This window comes from Phoca vitulina, unplaced genomic scaffold (genome assembly GCF_004348235.1).
Source record: "Phoca vitulina isolate PV1807 unplaced genomic scaffold, GSC_HSeal_1.0 scaffold12, whole genome shotgun sequence".
Taxonomy (NCBI): Eukaryota; Metazoa; Chordata; class Mammalia; order Carnivora; family Phocidae; genus Phoca; species Phoca vitulina.
In genome coordinates this window covers 24,421,231-24,445,368 of record NW_022589715.1, presented here as the reverse complement: position 1 = coordinate 24,445,368, position 24,138 = coordinate 24,421,231, and the positions used below count along the sequence as shown (strand labels likewise).

General features: G+C 38.9%; 1 protein-coding gene across 4 annotated transcripts in view; it reads right to left on the bottom strand.

Moving 5' to 3' along the window:
- EXOC6B (exocyst complex component 6B) overlaps positions 1 to 24,138 on the bottom strand; it is a 594,595-nt gene that overhangs the window by 128,032 nt on the left and 442,425 nt on the right. For all 4 annotated transcript variants that reach the window (XM_032410713.1, XM_032410714.1, XM_032410715.1 and 1 more), the window contains one exon: positions 20,238 to 20,311. In XM_032410713.1, the coding sequence (XP_032266604.1) occupies positions 20,238 to 20,311 (74 nt within the window). The remainder of the gene's footprint in view (positions 1 to 20,237; positions 20,312 to 24,138) is intronic.

Here is a 24,138-nt window from a genome sequence, read left to right as displayed (position 1 = left end):
CATCTCAGGATGGGCTACTGAATTTGTAGACTCTAATTTTAGGTTATGCAGTTTTAATATCTTTTTTTTTGGATCCAAGAAACTGTACTTAAACTATCACAGTTGCAGGGAGGACTTGTGTCTCTCTCTCCCTGTTTACTGAACTCATCACCACATTCACCTGGTATCCCTTGATTTTCCAAACTTTCCACATAGCATCATACTCTACCATACTCTGCTACAAAAAAGAGGTGGCTCCATCCCTATATAACATTAGAAGTCCTCTGTAAAAGACACAACACATCTTTCCCATCAGGAGCCCATTTTTGGTTTACCAAAACATTCCTCCCCAACTGTTCTGTCAAGTTACCTTGAGCATTTCTTGATCAGCTGGGTTGCCTTAAGTTTTACCGTAACTTGTGATCAGACTTTCCCATCTGGCTCATAATTTTCTTCTCTACATACTTAATCCCATCAACATCATCACCATTAACATCACCATCCTGGACCACATGTTATTAGGAAGGGACATTTATCAACAGGTCTCTATCAATCTATATTGTAAAGCAAAGAAATCCACAGCCAAGAATACTTTTAGGAAATATCCTTTCTCTACTTCATTGAAAGGTATAGAGTTTATATCCAATATGTACAACACATTTTTAAGCCACTGATCAAAAATTCTCTGAAATCCCTACTTCTAATGGTACATCAGTTGCTCTGTAGAACAATTCATATCTAAAAGGCTGTTAACCTCTTAGTACTTAAAACTAAGGCAAACATATAGAGATTACACTTTTCTCTTTTAATGAAAGGCTACCATGTGCTAGGAATTTTTCTAGACACTAAGAATAAAGCTGTTCACAAAATAGGCAAAATCCATACCTGCATGAAATAATTTTCTAGTGGGCGGAAAACAGATTAAACAAGATATGTAAGACACAAAAGATAGTAGATTATCAATTCTTTAGAGAACATAAAGCAAGGAGGATAGAGAACTTTACTCTGGTTTTTGGTTTGGTGGTGGGGTGGCAGAGGCAGTGGGAGAGAAAAGCAATGCTCTTAAATAGGAAAGGCCTTAATGAGAAGGTGAACTTGAAATGGCTTGAATAAAGACCTGAGGAAGATAAAGGAGCAAGCAATATAGGTATCTGGAAAAGAGCCTTCTAGGAAGAGACGATATCAAGTACACAGGCCTTGAGATGGGAGTGCACCATGTTTGAGAAACGATACAGAGGCTAGCAGAGTGAGGAGAAAAGCAGTAGGGGAGGTTAGAGAGTGGGTATGTGTGTGCAAAGATTCTATAGGATCTTGTAGGTCATTAATAGCACTTGGCTTTTACTTAGAATGAAATAGGAAGCCATTCTGAGGTTCTGGACAGAGGAGTGACATGATCTGACTTTTGTTTTAACTGTTTCATGGGGGCTCCACACTGAGAATGGTCTGTACGGGAGCAAAGGCACAATGGTGGAGACAAATTAAGAAGCTATTCCAAGGGACGCCTGGGTGGCTCAGTCATTAAGCGCCTGCCTTCAGCTCAGGTCATGATCCCAGGGTCCTGGGATCGAGCCCCGCGTTGGGCTCCCTGCTCGGTGGGAAGCGCGCTTCTCCCTCTTCCACTCCCCCTGCTTATGTTCCCTCTCTCACTGTCTCTCTCTCTGTCAAATAAATAAATAAAATCTTAAAAAAAAAAAAGAAGAAGCTATTCCAAGAATACAGTGAGAAATACTCATTACTTGAATCAGGAAAAGAGAAATGATAGTTATAAATGGTTGGCTTCTGGATATATTTTGAAGGGAGAGAAAACACAACTTGCTAACAGATTGGATGTAGGATGTGAGAGAAAGAAAGGAGTAAAGGTTTCTATTCCTAGAAGAAAGATCAGAATTGCTATTAATTGAGATATGGAGGACTGCAGAAGGAACAGGTGTTCATGGGGGGAATAAGAAAATCAGGGACTTCGTTTTAGAAGGCTTAAATTAAGGTATAATTGACGTCCAACATTTATTAGTGTCAGGTTTACAGCATAATGATGCAATATTTGTGTATACTGCAAAATGATCACCACAGTAAGTCTAGTTAACATCATCACCAACATAGTAACAGAATATTTTTTCTTATTATGTACATTACATCCCCATGACTTATTTATTTTACAACTGGAATTTTGTTCCTTTTGACTCCCTTCATCCATTTCACCCGCTCTCTCCACCCCCAGGCTCTGTCAATCACCAATCTGTTCTGTTTCTATAAGCTTGGGGTTTGTTGCTGTGGTTTGTTTTAGATTCCACATATAAGTGAGATCATACAGTATTTGTCTTTCTCTGTTTGACTTATTTTACTTAGCATAATGCTCTCGAGGTCCATCCATGTTGTTGCAAATAGTAAGACTGCATTCTCTTTAATGGCTGAATAATATTCCACTGTGTGTGTGTGTGTGTGTGTGTGTGTGTGTGTGTGTGTGTGTGTATCACATCCTCTTCATCCATTCATCCATCAATAGATATTTAGGTTGTTTCCATATCTTGGCTGTTGTAAATAATGCTGCAATGAACATGGGGGTACAGATACCTTTTCGAGTTAGTGCTTTTGTTTTCTTTGGACAAACACCCAGAAGTAGAATCGCTGGATCATATGGTAGTTACGTTTTTAATGTTTTTGAGGAACTTCCAAATTATTTTCCATAGTGGCTGCACCAATTTACATTCCCAATGACAGTGCATGACAGTTTCCTTTGTTCTACAACCTCGACAACACTCGGTATTTCTTGCCTTTTTGATAACAGCCACTCTAACAGATGTGAGGTGGTATCTCACTGTGGTTTTGATTTGCATTTCCCTGATTAGTGTTGTTGAGCATCTTCTCATGTACCTGTTGGCCATCTGTATCTCTTCTTTGGAAAAATGTCTATTCAGATCCTCTGCCCATTTTAAATCGGATTGCTGGGAATTTTATTGCTACAGAGTTGTATATATTCTTTATAAATTTTGGATACTAACCCCTTACTAGCTATATGATTTGCAAATATCTTCTCCCATTCAGTAGGTTGCCTTATCACGTTGTTGATGGTTTCCTTCACTGTACAGAGGCGTTTTTGGTTTGACCTATTCCTACTTGTTTATTTTTGCTTTTGTTGCCTTTGCTTTTGCTGACGAATTCAAAAAAGCATTGCAAAGACTGATGTCAAAGAGTTTACTCACCTATGTTTTCTTCTAGGAGTTTTATGGTTTCAGGTCTTATGTTCAAGTCTTTAATCCATTTTGAATTAATTTTTGTGTATGGTGTAAGACAGTGGTCCAGTTTTATTCCTATGCATGTGGCTGTCCAGCTTTCCCAACACCATTAATTAAAGATACTTTCCCCATTGTATACTTCTGGAGTTTTTGTGGTAAATTAATTGGCCATATATGCAGGGGTTTATTTCCGGGCTCTCTATTCTGTTCCATTGATCTATATGTCTGTTTTGATGCCAATACAATACTGCTTTTATTAGTACAGCATTGTAATAAAGTTTGAAATTTGAACATTTTAAGCTATAACAGAATATAACACATTAAGAGTTTTTTTATTATCATACATGATGGCGATCTGCATATTTCTGGCAGAGAGAATAAGGCCATGTTACATGTTCAACACATTAATCACTTTCATTCGAAATTCTTCACTGCCTCACCAGGAATTATTTGTAAACTACTTTGGAAGTCAATCCTAGAAAGATTTCAATATCTTGAATTGGTTTCAGAGTTTGAATTGACATTCTGGCCTAATTTTGGAGCTCAGTTAGTAGGCCATGTATGTCCCAGAGGGATATAACAAGGATGAGATTCTGGATGAACTCCAAGGGTGGATTTTCATTGAGAAAATGGCCCCCATTTGGGAATAAAAATTGAAAGGCAACACCTGACACTTGACACAGGTGCTCACCGGGGTTGGAAGAATATGAGCAAGTGTTTCATCCGAGAAGTCATCTCCTGTTGAAGCAGTAAGAATAATTGATCAGGTGAGGAGCTGTTTTCCTTTCCAGCATGAAGCATTTATCTGCACAATGCTCCTCCTAGGCAGCCTTTCCTCATGGCTCTGGCTAGAGAAGTCCTCATCTACATGCTAGGTCCAGGAGACTACCGGCTAGGTTCCCTTTCCTCATATTTAGTCCTGCCTTCCCCAGGGCTGTGACCGCCACACTTCATTTAAAAAGATTAAAGTAAAGTGAAAATTAAGAGCACACTGTGGGAGAAAAATTATGAATACTATTTATTTAAGGGAGTTTGAGGGCAAATATTCAGAAACTCCATCTAATTCCATTTACTTCTGAAATGCCACAAAACGATATTAGGTCAATACATTCGGCAAGCAGTTACAAAAGCATAATACCTAATAGGAACTATGCTACCCACTGGGGGCGGGGGGGGGGGGAGTTCAAGGACAAATAAAACAGGGTTCCTGCCCTTGGTGAACACAGAATCTAATGGAGAAGGTGGATGATTGAACAAGTAATTATAAGAGAATTAGTAATGAAGGGACATACAAAATGTCAGGGACCCAAAGGGGGAACAATTAAATCTGCATGAGGAGGTTGGGTAGAATTTATAAAGGAGATGACATTTGAGCCACGCTGTGAAGGAAGGGAAGGAGTTTGTCACTCCACCGAGAGCGCGCACTCTGTAATAGGCAGAAGGGGCCTAAAGCTCTCCCAGTTTGGGGATCGGGGAGGTGTGAAGAGTGGTCCTGGTAGAGGTTACATGGGGAAGAGTGACAGGAAAAGGAGACCGGAAAGACAAGCTGGGACCAGACTTGCCTTGCTAGAGAGTTTGCCCTCTGTTCTTTGGGCAACAGAGAGCTCACAGGCTTTGTAAGCAGGCAAATGACATGATCGTAATTGTGTTTTAAAGAAATAGTAGGTGGCAGAATGGAAGAAAAGAAATAAAGATCCTCAATGGCAGAGACATAAAACAGAACAAGAGAAGGAGTAAGAATAGAGTTTCATACTTAACAGAAAGAACCATGAACATATCCACTCCTATGCCCCTTCCCCAAAACCTATCATTACCTCCCACCAATGAAATTCACTGTCTCCTTTCACTGTCACTTCATCAAGCGGGCAGTGCTTCTCCACAAATATAGAAAGATAGATATAGGAAGTTGGTATCCAGAGAAATCACATGGAAAACCACCTTCACCCTTTTAATGATTTCTATCAGGGGTGATAAGGAAAGGTAAAATTAACAGGATCATATGGAACTCTAACCACATGTGAATTTAGAATAAGAAAGCATGCATGGAAACACACACACACACCCCAACACCACCACACTACCCACATGCACAAATGCTGTAGTGACCAATGATACTCAGTATATACTCTAAAAAGAATCATTATATATCCCCTTATCTCATAACACATATTTGCTTTTAATGACCTTGTCAATTTACTATGGTGTGAGATAATTCTTTTTAATATAGTCTTGGTGTACCAGTAGATTCCGAAAAACCACTTTCTTTCATTGTCTCTCCAAGTCTTCTGTGGTCTGACATCACTGAATAGTACAGACTATATAAGTAGTAGCTCATAAGGAGGTCATACCATTGCTATAGAAAACCTGCTGTTTGCCTTGACCAGGCCCAAAGCACAGAGGTCTGGGGAGAATTTGGGAGGCCTCTCTACGATTGATGTTTGGCTTAGATGAACATCTAATCTTCAGATTAAGTCTCTAGAGCATATTTTTTTAGCACAGTCTGGAAAATAGAGAAGTTGTACCTTAACTTTGCCAGTCAATAGCAGCTAATTTGCTCTTTTCTGTAGTGACACTGAAGCGAAGTAATAGTCTGAACATTTTTTATTACTAGCATGGGATTAAATTTCCCCAGATGACCACAATTTTCACAGACACTATGAATAGTGAATCTTGAATGTTTTGTCATAGAATGCTTTTAGAAAAACTAAATAACCTAAGTAAAAGTAAGAAAGAAAATCAGCTCCTACTGGCTCATTATAAAAACAATAACCAAAAAGGCAAGAATCATCACTTCTAACGGCACAGCCGTACCTCCCTCCTTCAAACTCATACAGTGCTTACATGCTACTTAATTTGGTGCTTAAATCATATGCTGCTTCTTACTAATAGTTAACTTTTTAGAAGTATCAGTCTCACCTTTCTTATTAGATTGTAATAAGCTAAAGTGAAATTACCAATGCATCATCAAATTGGATTGCAAAAAACTTACCCCAGGACAGGGCAGAGAGAACTGAAAATTGGGACACCTGTAAAGTCATACCCTTATTGATATTTGTGGGCCACTCAATATTTTTCATGTATACAAAAAAAGAAAAAAAATGTGGAATGAAAGAATGAGGTACCCTCTTATACCTATAAATTTACCAAAATACTTATAATTTATATATCATTGACTCAGTGTTGGTGAGGTGCTGGAAAACAGTGCATGAATACTGCTAGGTGTTCTTTAAGTTGGTATAACCCTTTGTTGTAGGAACCAGCCATACATTGAAAAGCCATAAAAATGTTTTTATAACTCTCATATAAATAAATTACTTAAGAAGTAATTCAGATCAAAAGGACTTTAAGTATGACTATATATCCTGACTATATATCCTACAACTTCAATGTAAAAACAAAACATTAGACATAACTTCTAAGTTCAAAAATAACAATGGCTAATTAAATGATAGAATATAAAACTGATACGCCCTTCATAATAAAAACTCTAAGCAAATTAAGAATTAAAAGACACTTGCTCAACTGATGAAGGATGTAAAAAACTTACACCTGTTATATTTAATGGTGAAAACTGACTACTTCCCCATTAAGATCAGGAATAAGTTCTCAGTACTCCTACTTGACATTGTAGTGGAGGTCCTATTGCAAAGAGGCAAGAAACAAAATGCATCGGACTGGATGGGAGAAGTAAAAAGGTCTTTATTCACAAATGTCATAAACGTCTACCTAGAAAATCTCCTATTAAAATACTACTAGATCTAATAAGTGAGTTTAACAAGTTTGAAATTCAAGGTCAACATACAAATACTAATTGTGTTTTTATACACTAGCGATGAACAATTAAAAACTGACATTAAAAGAACAATACAATTTACAATGAACATGAAATACGGTGAAATTATTCTTACAAAATACGTGCAAGATTTGCTAAAAAATACAAAGCACTGATGAGAGAATTCAAAGACATCAATAAATGGAGAGATAGACTATATATATATAGGGATTAGAAGATTCAATAGTGTCAGAATGTCTGTTCTTCTCAAACTGACCTAAAAATCCAGCAAAATCCTAGCCAAAATTCCAACAAGCTTTTTTGTAGTAATCGACAAGCTGATTCTAAAATATATATGTAAAGGACCTAGAATAAACAAAAGGATTTTGAAAAAAAAAAAAGTTGGAGAACTCACGCCATACTATCTGATTTCAAGATTAACATAAAAATAAGATCAAAGGGTGCCTGGGTGGTCAGTCGGTTAAGCATCTGCCTTCGGCTCAGGTCATGATCCCTGAGTCCCAGGACGGAGCCCTGCATCAGGCTCCCTACTCAGCAGGGACTCTGCTTCTCCCTCTGACCCTCCCCCCTCTCGTGCTCTCTCTCTCTCTGTCTCAAATAAATCAATAAAATCTTTAAAAAAAAAAAGTAAGATCAAGACAGTAGAAGTACAGACGCACGGATCAATGGCACAGAATCTAGAGTCTAGAAATAGAACAATACACACATGGTCAACTGATTTTTTATTAAATGTGTCAAGGCAAATCAGCAGAGAAAGCATAGTCTTTTTAACCAATGGTGCTGGAACAACTAACTATACATTCTACATAAAAATTCAAAACATGACCATATATTACATTATATTGAAAGATTAATTCAAAATATATCATCAGAGACCTAAATGTAAAACCTAACACTATAAAACTCCCTGAAGAAAACATTGGAGATAATCTTTGTGACTTTGGGTTAGGCAAACATTTCTTAAGATAGGACACATAGACTATAAGCCATGAAAGAAAAAAATGATGTCATTATGAACTATGTATTATTAAAACAAAAAACTCAAAACTTTTCAAAAGATACTATTAAGAAAAAAAAAAGCCACAGACTAGGAGAAAAAGTTGCCAAACACCTAACTGATAATGGACTGTTAATCAGAATATTTTAAAAATTATTTTAAAAAACTGGACAAAAGATTTGAACAAACACCTCACAAAAGAAGAGATATGGATGCCAAATAAGTATACAAAATGATGTTGAGCATCAATAGTCATTATGGGAATGCCCATTAAAACCACCACAAGATACTACTACATACCTGTTAGAATGGTGCAGGTAACAAAAATCGACAATACCAAACACTAGTCAGGGTGCAGTGCAATTGCAACTCTCATATGTTGCTGATGGAAATGCAAAATGGTAAAGGCACTTTGGAAAAGAGCCTGATAGTTTCTTACAAGTTAAACATATACTTTATGACCCAGTTACCTCATTCCTAAGTATTTACTCTAGAAAAATAAAAACACATGTCCACATAAAAACCTTTACACAAATGGCTTTATTCATGATATCTTCAAACTGAGAACAATCCAAATGTTCATCAGCTGGTGAATGAGTAGATAATCCCTATAATGGAATACTATTCTGCAATAAAAATGAACAGACTACCAATATATGCAATAATAGGGATGAATCTCAAAAGCATTCTGCTAAGTGAAAGAGGCCAAAATTAAAAGTATGCTTCCATTTATATGACAAAAACTACAGTGTCAGAGAGCAGAGAAGTCATTGCCAGGAGCTGGAAATGGGAAGAGGAGACTCATTGCAGAGGCATAAAGAATTTTTGGAGTGATGGAAATATTCTTGGCTTTTGTTGCAGTCACACAACTGCCTAAGTTTGTAAAAATTTACAGAACTGTCTATCTAAGAAGGATGAATTTTACTCTATGTAAATTATGCCTCAATAAACCAAAAGACAAATAAAAGACTGTCGCACTAAGTGCTGAAGAGAATGTGAAACACCCGAACTCTCATTCACCGCTGGTGGGTGTGGAATATGGCACAACCACTTTGGAACAGTTTGACATTTTTTAAAATGAAGTTAAACATACTCTTAGCTTAGACTCAACAATTCCACTCCTTGTGCTACCCAACAGAAATGAAAACACATATCCACACAAGCACTTGCACATGAATGTCCACAGCAGCCTTATTCATAATATTCCAAGACTGGAAACAACAAAGTGTTAGTAAATACAACAGGTGAATGACTAAATAAATTATAATATATCCATATAGAGAAATATCACTCATCAATTAAAAAAATGAACTACTGATACATCCAATACCATGGATGAAACTCAAAACATTACACCGAATGAAATAAGAATATAAATTCTAGCATTTTATATATAGAATGTTATATATACTTTTTAGAGTCTTACTTTTAAAATTAATTTTATTAAGATATAATTTTATGTACAATAAAATAAACCTATTTTACACATACAATTCCATGATGTGACAAATATATATACCTATGTAACTACTACCACCACCACCAAGATCATTTCTATCATCCCAAGAAGCTCCCTTGTACTTTCTTTGTCATCAGTCCTGTCCCCTTATCCTCAAGCAACCACTGACCTACTCTCTGTCACTACAAATTAGTTTGCATTTTCTAGAACTTTATATAAATTTTAGAATTGGATTATCAAATAGTTCCTTTTTATTGATAGGTGATATTTAGGTATATCATAATTTATATAGTCATTCATTATATTTATGAACTAACCAACTGAAAACAAATCCTAGGCTATAAAAAAAAGAAGATTTTATAATAACGTATAAGCTTAAAATGCTGGAGTAAGCATTATCATGTTACTTAATATTTGGTAAGCACATAATCAAAGATAGTAGGAAACTACATCTTAGGGAGGTCAAATAATTTGCCAAATGTCACAGCTAGTAACCCAGGTTTGCCCAATTCCAAACTTCTTAACCACTATGCTGTCCTAACACCCGGTACAGGGGTCCTGGAATTTGTGGATATAGGAGAGTCCCATTTTTTCCTAATGTTTAAGGGGTTGAGACATAGAATGGAGACACTAGAAGTTTAAGAGGCCAACCAAGAGTTTTCTTTCTCCACACTTATGTGTTTGGAAAACTGTTAAGTGCTCAGCATTTAGAAGAGACTCTAACTAGCTCTCTGCTAACCTATTGGGAACAGATCCTAAGCCCCTGGATTTACTAGGATCTTGCCTATATAACTAGTTTGCCAGAGCCAGTTTTTCTTTTCCATGGGATAATCTTAGCAAATGTTACAGAATAAAATGTGAAAAGGGAACATCAGAAGCTAATCTAGGAAAGTGAACTGTCCTTTCACACCAATGCCATCCAGAAGAGCTTCATGCCCAAGTTCAAGTTCATTTTATGTTAAAAATCCCTTAGTCATATCTTAGAATGTCATACTATCTTTGGCCACATTCTCAATGTGTTATTTTGCTCTTGAAATCAAGAAAGACTAGGAAAGAAATGATCCTGGTTAATCAAGGAGGAGCTACTTTAAGAGATGAGAATCTCACAGATCTGACTGTTGGTCATCTCTGAAACGGGTCCCTTTGCAGCTCCCTGCCTGATGATATGCACCCTACAAAAGGCTCCTTCCTGCATATAGCTGTCTCAGGGAATCACTCTTTCCTGACTCTACCTTTGCCTCTGCAACTTGCTCAGTCTAGTTTGCCTCCCACCAAGATTCTTCCTTTCCTTTGGTTCCTGTTCTACTTTCGCTTCTTCCTTGAGACGTAACACTTTTGACTGTCTTTTTGGTTCCCACTTTACTGATGTTCTCTGGTTCCCCTTTTCCAGTCAGTCCTATCTCATCTCTTTATGCATTTCTAGGAACTTGCCTAGAAGGAGGGTTTTAAACTTCAGATCAGGGTTCTAGATGCTCTTTTTGGTCCTTGTTCTCCAGGAGTCCATGCTTGCAACTGTGGCTCCCAGGTAGCAAATTCTCTTATAAATAAGGGACTTCTTTCTTGGCAAATTGAAATATGCCCCAATTCCCTAAATCTAGCCCTTTGTTGTCACTCTCTGCTGCCCTCCAGCGGCTGTTGAGAGGATGCAGTGGTTAGTCATTAGAGCCAAGGCCTGGCTCTTTTGCCCTTTCCATGGCCTGTAAAAGTGCTCACCAGTAGGACACTAAGGCAGTGCAGTTAATGGAGATAAGATTTGTGTTCAGAACCTATTAGGCTTTAAATTCCACCAGCACTACTGCAACAGCCTTTGATACCACGGCTACTCCCAGGGACATTCATTGGTGATGACTCGTCCTTTCTCCTGAAGATGTGATTATCTCAGAAATTTACAAATTCCAGGTTTGTGGGTATGCAGATTCACGCTGCGTGTTGAGGTACGGGAGAAACCCCCTGAGTTTCTGAGCTTGGCTTGCTGGGAGAATCAGAGAGCAGTACAGAGCTTTGCGCTAGCCCAGGCAGCATGCCTCACAGCTGACCTCGGTCTCTCTTACGATATAGCATGAGAGAATCACCAACGCTGTCTATGAGCAAAGGCAGAAACTGCCAGGTGGCTTTTACTACGCTTATGCTTACTAGCTCTTCCCACAGGAGCCGAAATGGAACGAAACTCTAGCCTCTGAATGGACAGACTTTGCTATGGGGCTATCCAGGGTGATGCTGGCACCACGCCCACTTTAAAAGTGACATTCTGTTGGAGCAAAGGGGTAGAAGGTTGTTGCAGACTAGACTCACACTTCTGGAAAAAGTCCTTCTAGCATCCACTGGAAGGACTGTTTGATGCTCTGCTGGAACCCCTAGGGGCAGAGCTCTGCCTCTGGGTTAAAGCAGGAAGTGCTAGATGACTCTGTTGACCAAGCTTTAGATAGACTTCCCATCTAACCCAAGACCGTGCCAATATGGGCTGACAGCAACAATGGATAATGTTAACCTGGGGGGCCCATGAGTTTCAAAGGCCAAACCCAATGTATTATTCATGGGAAAATAAGTCCAAAGTCTGGTGTTTTGTGTCCTGCTACCCAAAAGATTATCCACAACTGCTCCTAATTAAAGGTCCTTCACCCACTGCTTGTCTCCACATAACTGTCATTAATATGGCTTAAGGGCCCTAACAGGGCCCACAGTACCTGTCATTCAGGAGTCAGCACTTCCAGACACACAAACTCTAAAAGGGAGGGTCCTCAGAGAGGCTCAGAAACTACCTCTTTACCAAGCACAAATGTGCAAAGAACCAAATGTTTGCCACCCACATTCCTGCTAAGTGGCTATGCTTCCTCTCTGAGGAAAAGCAAAGCCCCTGGAAAATACACAGGGGTATTCATCAGACCTTCCACCTTCCTTTCAAGGACCCCAACTATTCTCCATTGTGAAAAATCAATGAGGAATCTACCTCTTATAAACTATCATGGTCTCAGTGTGGTTAGCAACCACTACTAATATTTGCTCCTCCTCTGATTTTCAACCTCTTGAAACAACTCCATGAGACTTTAAGAAATCAGACTTCCAAATTGCTAAAGTGATTTCCATAGTGAGAGGATAATGAATAGAAAATGGCCTTCCCAACATGCCGTGATGTCATTTGGCCCATTAAAATGTCTGGGTTTTTTCCTAGCATTTAAATGACATCTTACATGATTTTCTATACCGAAGACTCGTACTCTGCTTGGATATTATTTCATGAGATCCTGGTCGGGAAAAAAAAAGGATTCTGTGTTAAAAAAAAAAAAAAAAAAAAAAAGAGCCCTGAGACAGAATTTCTGAGCTCACCTCTTCTCTAGTTAAGAGGTTGGTATGAGGTGAGACAAAGTTTCAGCAGTTTTAGCATAGACTCTCCTCCAATCAACCAAAGGTGTTTAGTAAATCCCAGAATGTGTTACATATTACTGGCAATTCCTTCTATGAATGTTCCATGATGGCCCATTTATAATATCCCAAGCAAGGGAAGGAAAGAGACCTATTTGCAGCGGTGCAGTAGCACCCCAGTGGCTGAAGACCTTATTTATGTGGGCCCCATCCTGTGTTTGCTGATCCAACCTTGACTTATACAAGGTCAAAAGTCAAGCTCAGTGGAGTCTATTCTCAGTAATATTCCTATTTATATTATTTACAGAACCAGACCAAAGGTGTTAGCTTTCCCCTGCTCGGGAACAGGAATTATTTGCTGTCAGAGCTTCCTTTGAGGTTAAAGGTATCATTCTGAAGGTTACTGCTGTCTGTCAAAACAACTTGGGCAAAACAATTTTGTCACAACCACCAGAAAACCCTGCTTTCAAATGCCAAAGGACCACCTTTTGAAGAGTTTCAGGCTGACCATCTTTTTTATGCCAGGCTGCCAAATCATAGCTACAAGTTCTTTGCTGAAAACCTGTGTTATCAGTGTACAACAGACTTGGCCTTGCCCTGGGGATCATGCCAGAAACCTCTGCAGCTATCCCTAAAACTGACCAATATAGCATTAATACAAAAAAAAAAAAAAAAAATCTAGATCAAGTGACATCCCCTTGGAGCACGAAGGCCACCTGAAGGGAGATTTTGGCAGGAGCACAATGTTGAAAAGGCCTGCTTTAAAAGCATAGGCAACTACACAAGAATAGGAGCTCCACAAGGGCAGGGACTATGTCTGATTTACTGCACTGTACCAAGTATACCACGATATCCACTATAACAGTGCCAGGCAGAGTGCTCAATGAATGAATGAATACTTCTGATTCGGGAGGTCTGTATCTATATCCAAGTGTTCGCTATGCCTACGTTAAAACATGGACTATAGTCTGCAGGAACCTTTAGTAACTCCGTATCAGCAAGAGATCTGTGCAGGTAGTCTGATATTATTACTTTATCTTCTTCTAACCACCAAATGCCTTCAAGATATGATGACTCTGGATTTCATTTCCGAAATGACATCTAACCACATATACATGCTACCATACCAGTAGTGCAGACGATCTTTTCCAAAATAACGTGCTTAATGGCCTAACCCATTCCTTCTGACCCCACCATCCACATCTGTCGTAGCAATGACATCTTCCAATTCCATGAGTTATCAAGCTGTTTGATTTCTGACCCTGGTGCAGATGACTCCCAATTTTACAGGCCATTATTTATTCAAGATCACACACAATCTGGAGGTCAACAGAATACTTCAAGTGAGCACTTGGAGAGTATGTCTACTGACAACATTACTGGTCCAGACACTTTACTACTAGAGGATTTGGGGATTTGCATACCACTCTGTCTTCCTCCACTAAGAACATCCTTTCACAAAAATATTCCCTTATTGACTCCCCACACCTCTCATTTTCTCCACCATGACTCCTTGGCAACTGCTCAGGAAACACTTGGGAAAACTACAGGCCACCCCCTCACCAAAACCCCAGGTTACATCCCAGCAGGTTAAAAACCAGTATTAAGAAGTACATGTGGGAAATGGCTTTCTTTGTGTTAAATACAGCTTAACCATTGCGATGAAAAAATAGAAGACTGCCACCTGAGGCCTTGTAAGATGTGAGCCTGCCCTACCCTGACCCAGGCCTCCCCCTATGTAGTCTCCTAGTTTGGGCTTGTTTAGACTGGTTAGGGAGAAACATTAAAAAAGAAATTCTATTTATCATATATCATTTTGTTATGTGCTGTATCAGACAAATTCAGTTTTTCTATCAATGGGTATCCCACGGAGGTTAAAACCTAAGTGGTTATTAAGCAAGATTTTTCCACAAGAGCCAAGAGCAGCCAAGCAGAGGGGGAATGTTCCTCTTCGTGGGCATGTTGTTCATTAGACTTGTGGGGAGGGCAAAAGAAAAGAGTAGGCAATTTGATTCCAAAGGCAAAATTTCATTGAATAGGATCAAAATAGGATGGGGAATGGGGGGGCAGTTGTACATAGTTGGGTTCTTGAGCTGTGCTCAGGTCTGCATACCTTTATTAGCTGACAGGACTGAGTTCCCCTGTATACCTCTAACAGGAATAACATCAGAATTTGTTCAGCATCTCCAAAGAAATATACAATTATTTCTCTCAGGCCCTATAGTTGTTTTTAAGGCAAGTTAAGCGCCTGCAATGGAAATGCACCGTGTTTACTTTCGACTGAAGGTTTAGAAGTTGGGGAATAACTGGCCTAGGGGGAATGTCACCGGCTCCATCTATAAAAAGCCAGAGATATCTTGGGATGGCTTTGCTGTTTAAGAGTTGTTGCCAACAAGCTCCATTCAGGAGATCTGATGCAATGTCACAACCTACTTCATTCAGCTCTATAAACACTTAGTATATCGGAAGTAAATCACAGTCGGGGCCAAGGGACAGAAAATGTTACTGAAGAAAAGAACCCATTCAAACTTCTGTTGGTCAAATATGTAAGGTGAACAGCCAGAACTTAAAAGAGCAATGTAAATAATTAATTAATCTGGGGAAGTTAAGATGCCCTCACAATGAATGTGAATAACAGAAATGTGAAATATTCCAGGGTGGCCCTCAATAAGCAGGGTTTGATGAGAAGTATAGGACATTAAAAAAAAAAAAAAAAAAAAGAGGTCCATGAGGAAGCTGAACAGTAAAAGTAAGGAAAGAAGAAGAGAAGTTAAGAAATGGGGGTTTAAAGAGATGAGTCTAATACTTAAAAGAAGGAAAGATAGTTGAGATCCTAGTTAAACCTACCCCAATCTGTTTTTAAACAAAACTTAAAACTGGCTATTTTCTATGCTTAAAACGCTTTCCTTCCTCACCAATGCCTGGCTTTCTTTCAGTTTAACTTTCCACTTTTTAAATGATTTTATACATTTTATATATATAAAATATATATAATTTTATATATTTAAATGATTTTAAATATTTTATAACTACTTAGGCTCACAAAGACCTCTCCATTCTAAGGCCTCTTTCTGCATTTATAGATACATCGTTTGTATAAACGATGTATCCCAACCAGAGGATAAGCTGAAGTCGATTTTCCCACTCCTTCACTCTGGGCTGGCCCAGTAACAGCCCTGGCCAATAGAATGTGGTGGGAATGACGGCTTGCCAGTTCCAAGTGTCGACCTCAAGGGGTCTGCACCTTTCCCCCTGCTCTCTTGAAAACTGCCAATATGTCACATGATCAGCCTGGGTGAGGCAGCTGGTAGATGAGAGATCACATGGAGCAGAGAAGAGTAAGTCTAGCTAAGGCATCCTAGACCAGGCAGTCCCTAGGCAATCTAGTGCCTGATCTCAAGGTACGAGTGAGCCCACTGAACCTATCCCGATCGCCAATCTGTAGAAACTCGAGTTAAATAAATGGTTCTTCCATTAAGATAATACGTTTCAGGGTGCTTTGTTATGCAGCAAAACATAATGAAATAATTGAAACATACACAATGGCTCCATCCTTCCAATGTAATACTTATGACAGTGTGACTTATATTAAAATTAAGTATTTGCTGACCACCTCTTTGCTCCTGGAGGACAGAGACTGTATTATATTCATTCGTGGACTCCCATAGCACCTGCGTTTGCTTTGTTCACAGGAGGCACTCAGTGTGATAAAATTAAGTTGAAATGAAAATCAACTTAAGTTCAAATTCTATGTTCATCAGCATTATGCACTTAATGCTTAACAACCGAAGAAAAACACAAACCATAGCACCGTTAAAGAATCAAATCACCACTGAGAATCTACTATTGGTCTTGTACTGTAATTCCAATTACAAAGCATTAAGGGCTGGCAATTACTAGGACTTGGAGTGCACACGCCACTTCAAGATCGTTAATAAGTGAGCCCTTTAAGGTATCCCTGTCGAGATTTCACATTAACCCAAGTTTGGATTTTGATTGAAATTTGCACATATATTTGACATAGGAATGTGAAGTTGAACTGCAATCCTACTTTTAGGTACTTGGAAGTCTAGAAAGCATAAAGCGGCAAAGGAGATTTTGATTTGTACTGTCTAGTTCACATTATTATTAACAGCAGGTTTTCTACACCCAGAAGTCTGACAAATAAGAGAAGTAGCATTTCCTATGTTCATGTGCATTAACTATGAGGTGCTATACACGTGTAAAATATCACGAAAGCTTGTGTATTTAAAATGTCATTTCACTCTTTTCCTTACGAATGAGGAAACTGAGAATAGACAGGACAGGTGGGAAAGGATGAATACTTTTGCTGTCCATATCTAATTTGCTTTCTAATTGAATTTCTATAGCTTTTAAATGACACTCTGCTATTATAGTCTATATAGAGATGATCGCATCAAATATTCTATGTTTTGATTATTTTAAAAATTATCGTTCACTTGATAGTGTCTGAAACACTCTAAAGCAAGAGGACATGACAGTCTGATCAGAATGAGGATGCTCATAAACCAGTGAGGCAAATACAGTCAGTGACAGTGAAAGAATACCTTGGCTGCCCTGTGACTGTGGTGTCCCGCATGGACCTATACCCTATAACTTGCCCTAACTTCAACTTCTTCCTTTAACTTCTGCCCTGTCTGTTTAATATTGTTATCTCAGACTAATAAAGGACATGATGATGAAATCAGTTAATAAGCTAGAAAACTGAATCAGGACCTAAAGAGGCCGGGACTGGCTAGAATGATAAAAATCTATGTTGTTAATAATATGAAAGAAAAATGAAATCAACTGTATAAGGACTACATGAGGAATGGGTAACAATGCTACACAAAGACTCAGTTGCTACCAGAGGATGCTCAATAAATCAGGAGAGGAAGCCTATCCCCCAGATTGTGATGCATGAATAAAAACATAAAGAATCAAAGGGTCAGAATTAAGTGAGACAGATTTTAGTCAACTTAAGAAATGTCTTTCTAATAATCAGATTGTCCTAAGGCAGACCTTGCTGCTTTGGGGCGGTGAGTTCTCACAGTCTGGGGTGCTGTGTAGGGTTTCAAGTATCAAGCCAAAGGTTATACTGCATGATTATTAAAATTGGCCCCCAACCCCAAAATTCTGTAATTCTATTATAGGATTCTGAAGGGAACATGCAAAAGGACAATATACTCAAGGACACTTAATCGTGCTTCATTCGAGGTCAAGATATCTCCTCTGGGGACATACTCCAAGGTTCTCTCCTTATGGTTTGAACATCTCTACAGTTCAGAAGTCTCCTTCTAAAAGGATGCTCATTTAAAATAAGTTATGAGAACGACTAAGATGGACTGCAAAGAGATTAATATTTGCAGCATGGGATGTGGAGGGATCATTTTTCTCACAATGATTCAACCTACCTGAGGCCTGCTGCTAATGAGCCTCAGCCTGAGAACTGGAGAAGTTTTTCAAATGATCTAGGTTAGAAAAGTTTAAGCTGTTTTAACAGAGACAGCCATAACTAGAAATTAGGTGATAGATTCAATAGGAAGAGGCATACTCTTCTTACGAGTAAAATTTTGGAGTTTTGGTTTCTCCTGCTAAAATATCATAAAGGGAACTCAGAACAGAAATGCAATGGCAAATAGGAACTTACGCATAAACTACAGTCCTCACTGAGAGCTCACAAGTATTTGAGCATTCATCCCCGGCTCAGATCCACCTTATTTTGGCTGTGCTTCTAACTTACTCCCTTAGTTAACATTTTCTGCGAACACTAGTTGCTTTCCATAGGGACCAAACCCACAAACTAGTGAGAATGACCACGCTTTCTTCTCATGAATAGCGAGAAAGGAAAAATTTTTCCTTGGATATGTCTCTCCAGTGAAATTCAGTGTCTGCTTTCCAAGAAAAGCCAATTGGCTCAGAAGTTTCTGAGAAGAAACAGGGGAGAAAAGTCCAACAGATAACACTCCATAAAACCCTAAAGCAAAAATCCCAATCTTTCAGCCTCACATCTGCCAAGGGGTTAAAACCTGACTGTCTCTGTTGAGTTGCTGAATCCACAGGTAGAAGGTCTTAAGTGTGGAAAGAGATACCCAGCTCCATTTGTGACCATGCTGGGAAAGCCTTTATGTGTAAGAGAACCCCCACCTCGGCCCCCAAATATTAAGTTGACACACGTTTCTGGGACGCGGCCTGAATCCTCAAACTTTGGCGGGTCTATAGAGACACAATTTTCTGTTTTCTGCTTAACAGGGCTTTCCAGAATTGTCATCAGATGACAGATTACACCACCCATCCACAAGGATTCAGGGGTAGCGCAGGCCATCCATTATGGGTTAAAAGCTGTTCCGGCATGAATCGAGTCACAGTGGTAAGAAGACTACCAATACAAGGGGTCCTATAGCTTTAAGAAATACTCTGGGCATCTAAAAGTTTTCAGAATGCAAACTATGTCAGCTCTGAAAACAAGAGGCACTGCATCATTATGGCAGGAGAAACAAAGCCAGCCCCCTTTTTAAAACAGACAAAAAAAAAAGATTGTTTTAATAGGAGAGAAGCATCAGTCATTGATTCTTACTTCATTCACACTTTCTATCCAACCCCATCCATCTTCAGAGTGAAGAGATGACAGAGCCCAGTTAACTCTCTCCCTCTTTCGGCCCCCGCCCATCCTGTTCCTCTCCACCCAAACCACCAAGGCCTACCAACCTACCCATTTCAATCTGCAAGCAACAGCCCTCCAGAACGATTCTTTCTATCCGATGGGCTTGTGAAACTCGGGTATGCCCGAGTACCGGCTTTCATCAACATTACTTTAAGAGGGTTGCCCGTCAGGTAAGCATGACCGGTCGGGGCCTTTGCTAATCACCTTCTAAAACTACCACTGAGTCACTCATGGCTGACCACATTCTACAAAGGAGGGGATGGGAAGACATAAGGCAACAGAAAAAAGTCAACAAGCCAAACCAACACTCCAGAATGTAAAATATTTCATTTTTCTTAAATACTGCCGCCCTCATTCTAGCTGCAAACCAAAGTCCTCCGGGCAGGCAGTCTCTGCACCAGTGCACCTGCTCAGCATTGGTCTGCCGAGTTGTCTTTCTGCTGTGTCTGCAGAAGCCAACTGTAGCACAATGGGTCACATCACTTGAGGGTCACTTGAGTCCCTCTACTCTCTGGGTCCCTCCTCCCACCTCCTGCCTTCCCTTCCACTCACAAAACCTTTAACTCCACCATCGCTAAGGATCCCAGATAGCTAAATAAAAGAGGTGGCCTCAAACACAGGGGAAAAACCCTTAGGTCTCCAGTGTGAATCGCCAACGCCAATCCCTCTCCCCTCCCCTTTTCCTTAAGACCTGATGGTCTTCAGTCACACATCTTAAAAGAAAAACAAAAAACAAAAACACAAAGACTTACTTGTCTCAAGTCGATGAAGGCCAACTGCAGCGTGTCCTCCTGGAACCCAGGCACCGGGCCGGATCTGGCAAACTCTGTGGGAAAGAAAAGAGGATAAAAAGCGCCTTTAACTAACCATGGACAGGGAGATTGGCAGACGGATGACAGGGAAGACAAGAGAGGCTGGGGGAGAGGAGGACCAAGCTTCTAAGGAGTCATGTCTCTCTCCCTTCAGCTTCTTTGTTTGCCCTTCAAAATTCGTGTCATCAAAACACCATTAATTCCAGCATCCTGACAGCAAGGAAACTGTACTAATTCGACCTGAAATTTATTCCCATGAGCCGCGCTGGGCTTCAGAGTATTTGTTTTGTGAATGGACAAACAACTTGCAAAGGAGGAGGGAGTGGGGGAGAGAAAAAAGTTTTCCTCTCAACACAATAAAATCTTCAGCTGTGAAACTCTTTTCAGTTCCGAAAGCTATTTATATTTTAGATCGCTGAAGGAATTTTCTAATTTCACGCCTGTCACCTCATTCCCCAAGCATTTATCAAAAAATATTCCCTGCCACATCATTAATTATTCCCTCACTGATTATTTGTATTATCTCATGACTGCATTATTGCCAACACACACACACACACACACACACACACACACACCCAGCAGAAGCTGTCCCGATCCACTGCCTGGCTCTTGAGCAAAGGAGTATTTGCAGATTTGAAAAGGCCCATCTAAATAAATCTCACTGCAAAAGCTTAGGGAACATTTGCACATGTCCATCCTACTAGTGTATTCTTTGTCCTTGACTTCTACTTCTTTTCCATTCTTGAAAATTCTTTTTTCTCTTCCCGCTACCCCAATTTAGTCTTAGGTCAAAGAGACCACATGAATGCTATTTGTAATCTACAGTAGTGCCTTGGGTACATGCTCAGTTTATGACTCTGACTTCTACATCGTTAACAAGAAGATAACTGCACAGGGCTACAGGGACAAACACTAGTAACAGTTAAGAATGTCAAGTTTTATCGTCCCTAAGCCCGGCTTATTATGAAATCAAAAGGTCTTGTTTAAGCTCCCTACACACACACGCGCGCACACGCACGCACACACACACACACACACACACCATGCAGAGAGAGAAAAAATTCAAGAGTTGGACAGTTACTATGTCTTGAATTCTCTCCGTAAAGCCAAAGTGTGATGGACATTTAACATCAATCTACTATTCACCTCAAAAACAACTCAAGTATTGGCTCAAAGCAAATATGAAAAGGAATGTTTTCCTTTCAATTATGTTTTTCTCCAGGAATGAATTTAAGAAACTATACAGATTCAGTATCATACTTTTCCTTTGAAATTAAATAAAAATCCATCAAGATATTTGCATAAATGCCTGGAAAATTATTTGCAACATCCAGTAGCTGGATATATTTAAATGATATTTGTGAACAATTATAGGAATACCTGTTTTTTAAAAATATTTTCCATCTGGGGCTTCTTAGACATAATAGGTTTTCATAACACCCTTGTCCCACTTAAAAAAAAATAATGCTAACAAGTTAAGTTGGAGGGATTATGGAAACAACATGTGAAATGAAATTTAATACAATTTATTAAACTAATACATAGCACAGATGTATTCTACAACTGTACACAAAATATTCTTATTTTAGACATTTCAATAAAAACGACTCTTGTAAGTGGAAGGAGATAAACTACATTTAGCATGATTAGCAGCACTAGGTTTCTACTTGCATTGAAAAGAAAATTCAAGTGCCATTTGTAAATTAATTCTATCATATTACAGCCCAAATGACTCAAGTTTTAAAAGAGTAAAATCCTACAACCGTACAAATACTTGATGAGGGCCATGTTAATAAAAAGCCTGACTACTCCATCCTTCCTATTTTGCAATAGCCATTATGTGTGCTAACCTTGTAGACAGCGGCTGTTCAAGTCAGATGTACAATTTTCCCATACTCTGCTCTTACAGAAAGCGGTTCTTTGAATTATAGCCACAGCCGCTCTTTTTGACAGCCTTGATTGTCAGTGGTCAGCTTAAATAAGTTTCTCGTGCCTGCTGGTTTCATCCAAGGTCAGTAGCTTTCCCCTATTGCTCCTGCGTGAGTTGAGGCTATGTTGCATCATTTGAAGTACGCAATCCTCTCTGTCAGTAGGAACCTTTCTTGAGTCAAAAGTAGCAACTATCAGGGTGTTCTGCATACCTACACATGTCCAACTCAACAGAATTAACCTGTGGTATGTGGTTTGAATTCTTGAGAGCTGGCTACCCATTCTCACATCTCCTTCTTGAACATGCTCCCTGGGGTTAAGGGATGACACTGCCGAAACCACGCAGGAATCCAGACGTGATACATATTTAGTTCTCAGAGTCTCCCTTTATAGGCCTCATTTTTATGACACACTGAATCTTCCAGGTTCCCAGAGGACACAGTGGCCTTTTAGGTTTGATTCTCCTTTTATAAATCAAAGGGAATCAAAGAGTGACAATTGCATCAAGGTATGGCCAAGTAAAGAGATTGATTTCACATATAGTTTATGGAAATGTCTAATTACTGTATACTCAACTTCATGTTTGTATTTTTTCTCATTGTTTTGCGTATATAATTCTTGTCTTCTCATGTAGATAAGTAAACTCCTTAAGGATAAGGACCATATTGCTGAACCTAACAAGTATTTAAAATAGCAGATGTTCAACAAATACTCATTTGTTAATTAAATAAATTACAAAAACAGCAAGATTCGTTAGTCACATATACTCTTCACTGCCAATGAAAATCTGTGGATTGTAATAGGTAATGTGTCCTTAACATGAGTATCAATAAGCAGGCTTTAGGAATTTATGAGCTCCTTAAAATTAGGTGCACAGTGATTGAGGGGATGGGTTTTGAGGTCATAATATCAGAGTTTGAGCCCAAGATACTGGGTCTGTGGGCATGGGCAAATTACTTAATCTCCTTAAAGCTTCAATGGCTTTTTCTCAAAAATGAAGAAAACAGTGCATTCCTTATAGTGCTACTATGAGGATTAAATGAAATAACACATATAAAGCAGTTGGCAAAGTGCCTGGCATATCATAATTGATTATCATTACAATTAGTTTTTTGTGTGAATATACAGTTCTCTGGGAAGAAGGTTCATAGCTTTCACTGAATTCTCAGAGGGCTGGTGACCAAACAAAAGTTAAAGAAACGCCGTTATATATCTAGGACAAAACATCAGAATTAATTCAGCTACCGTTCAGTGATGAGTTAGGGAGTTGGCACTGCAAATTTATTTATAGGCAAATATTTAAGTCTTTCACTTACAGGAAGCTGATGTGACTAATTAACAGTATGTTAGCCACAGCACAGTAATTTTTATTGGTGTTACTTAAGAATTGCAATAAATGCATAAAATCGATCTCTAATTTTCTGACTCAATATACCTTTAAAAACATGGCTATTCTCCTAGAGTTAATTCTTTAGATATACAAAAAATGCTAATAGCATAAGGAAGTGTGAATATTTTAAATAAGTGAACATTTGCATATAGTCTGATTCCAACCATATAAAATATAATATGCATTGAAAACATGACAGTAAGCGTTCATTTCATAATGTTAACTGAGGCTGTTACAGACAGAAAGATTACAAGAGGGTTTTATTTTTCTTTATATTTTATAAACTTTTAAAATGAGTACCGACCACTTTCATAATCAAAGAAAAGGAAACAGAACACACACACACACACATACACCAAAATTACTTAGTGGTGCTGATTTAGTCATACTTTATCTAGTGACGAGAGAGAATAACTTGTTCAAGATTTAGCATTACAGGCAACTGGGATTGGTCTGCACACACAAATTCCCAGAGGTTGCTTGACAGAAAGAGAAGAAAAACTACACACTGGAGGGGGG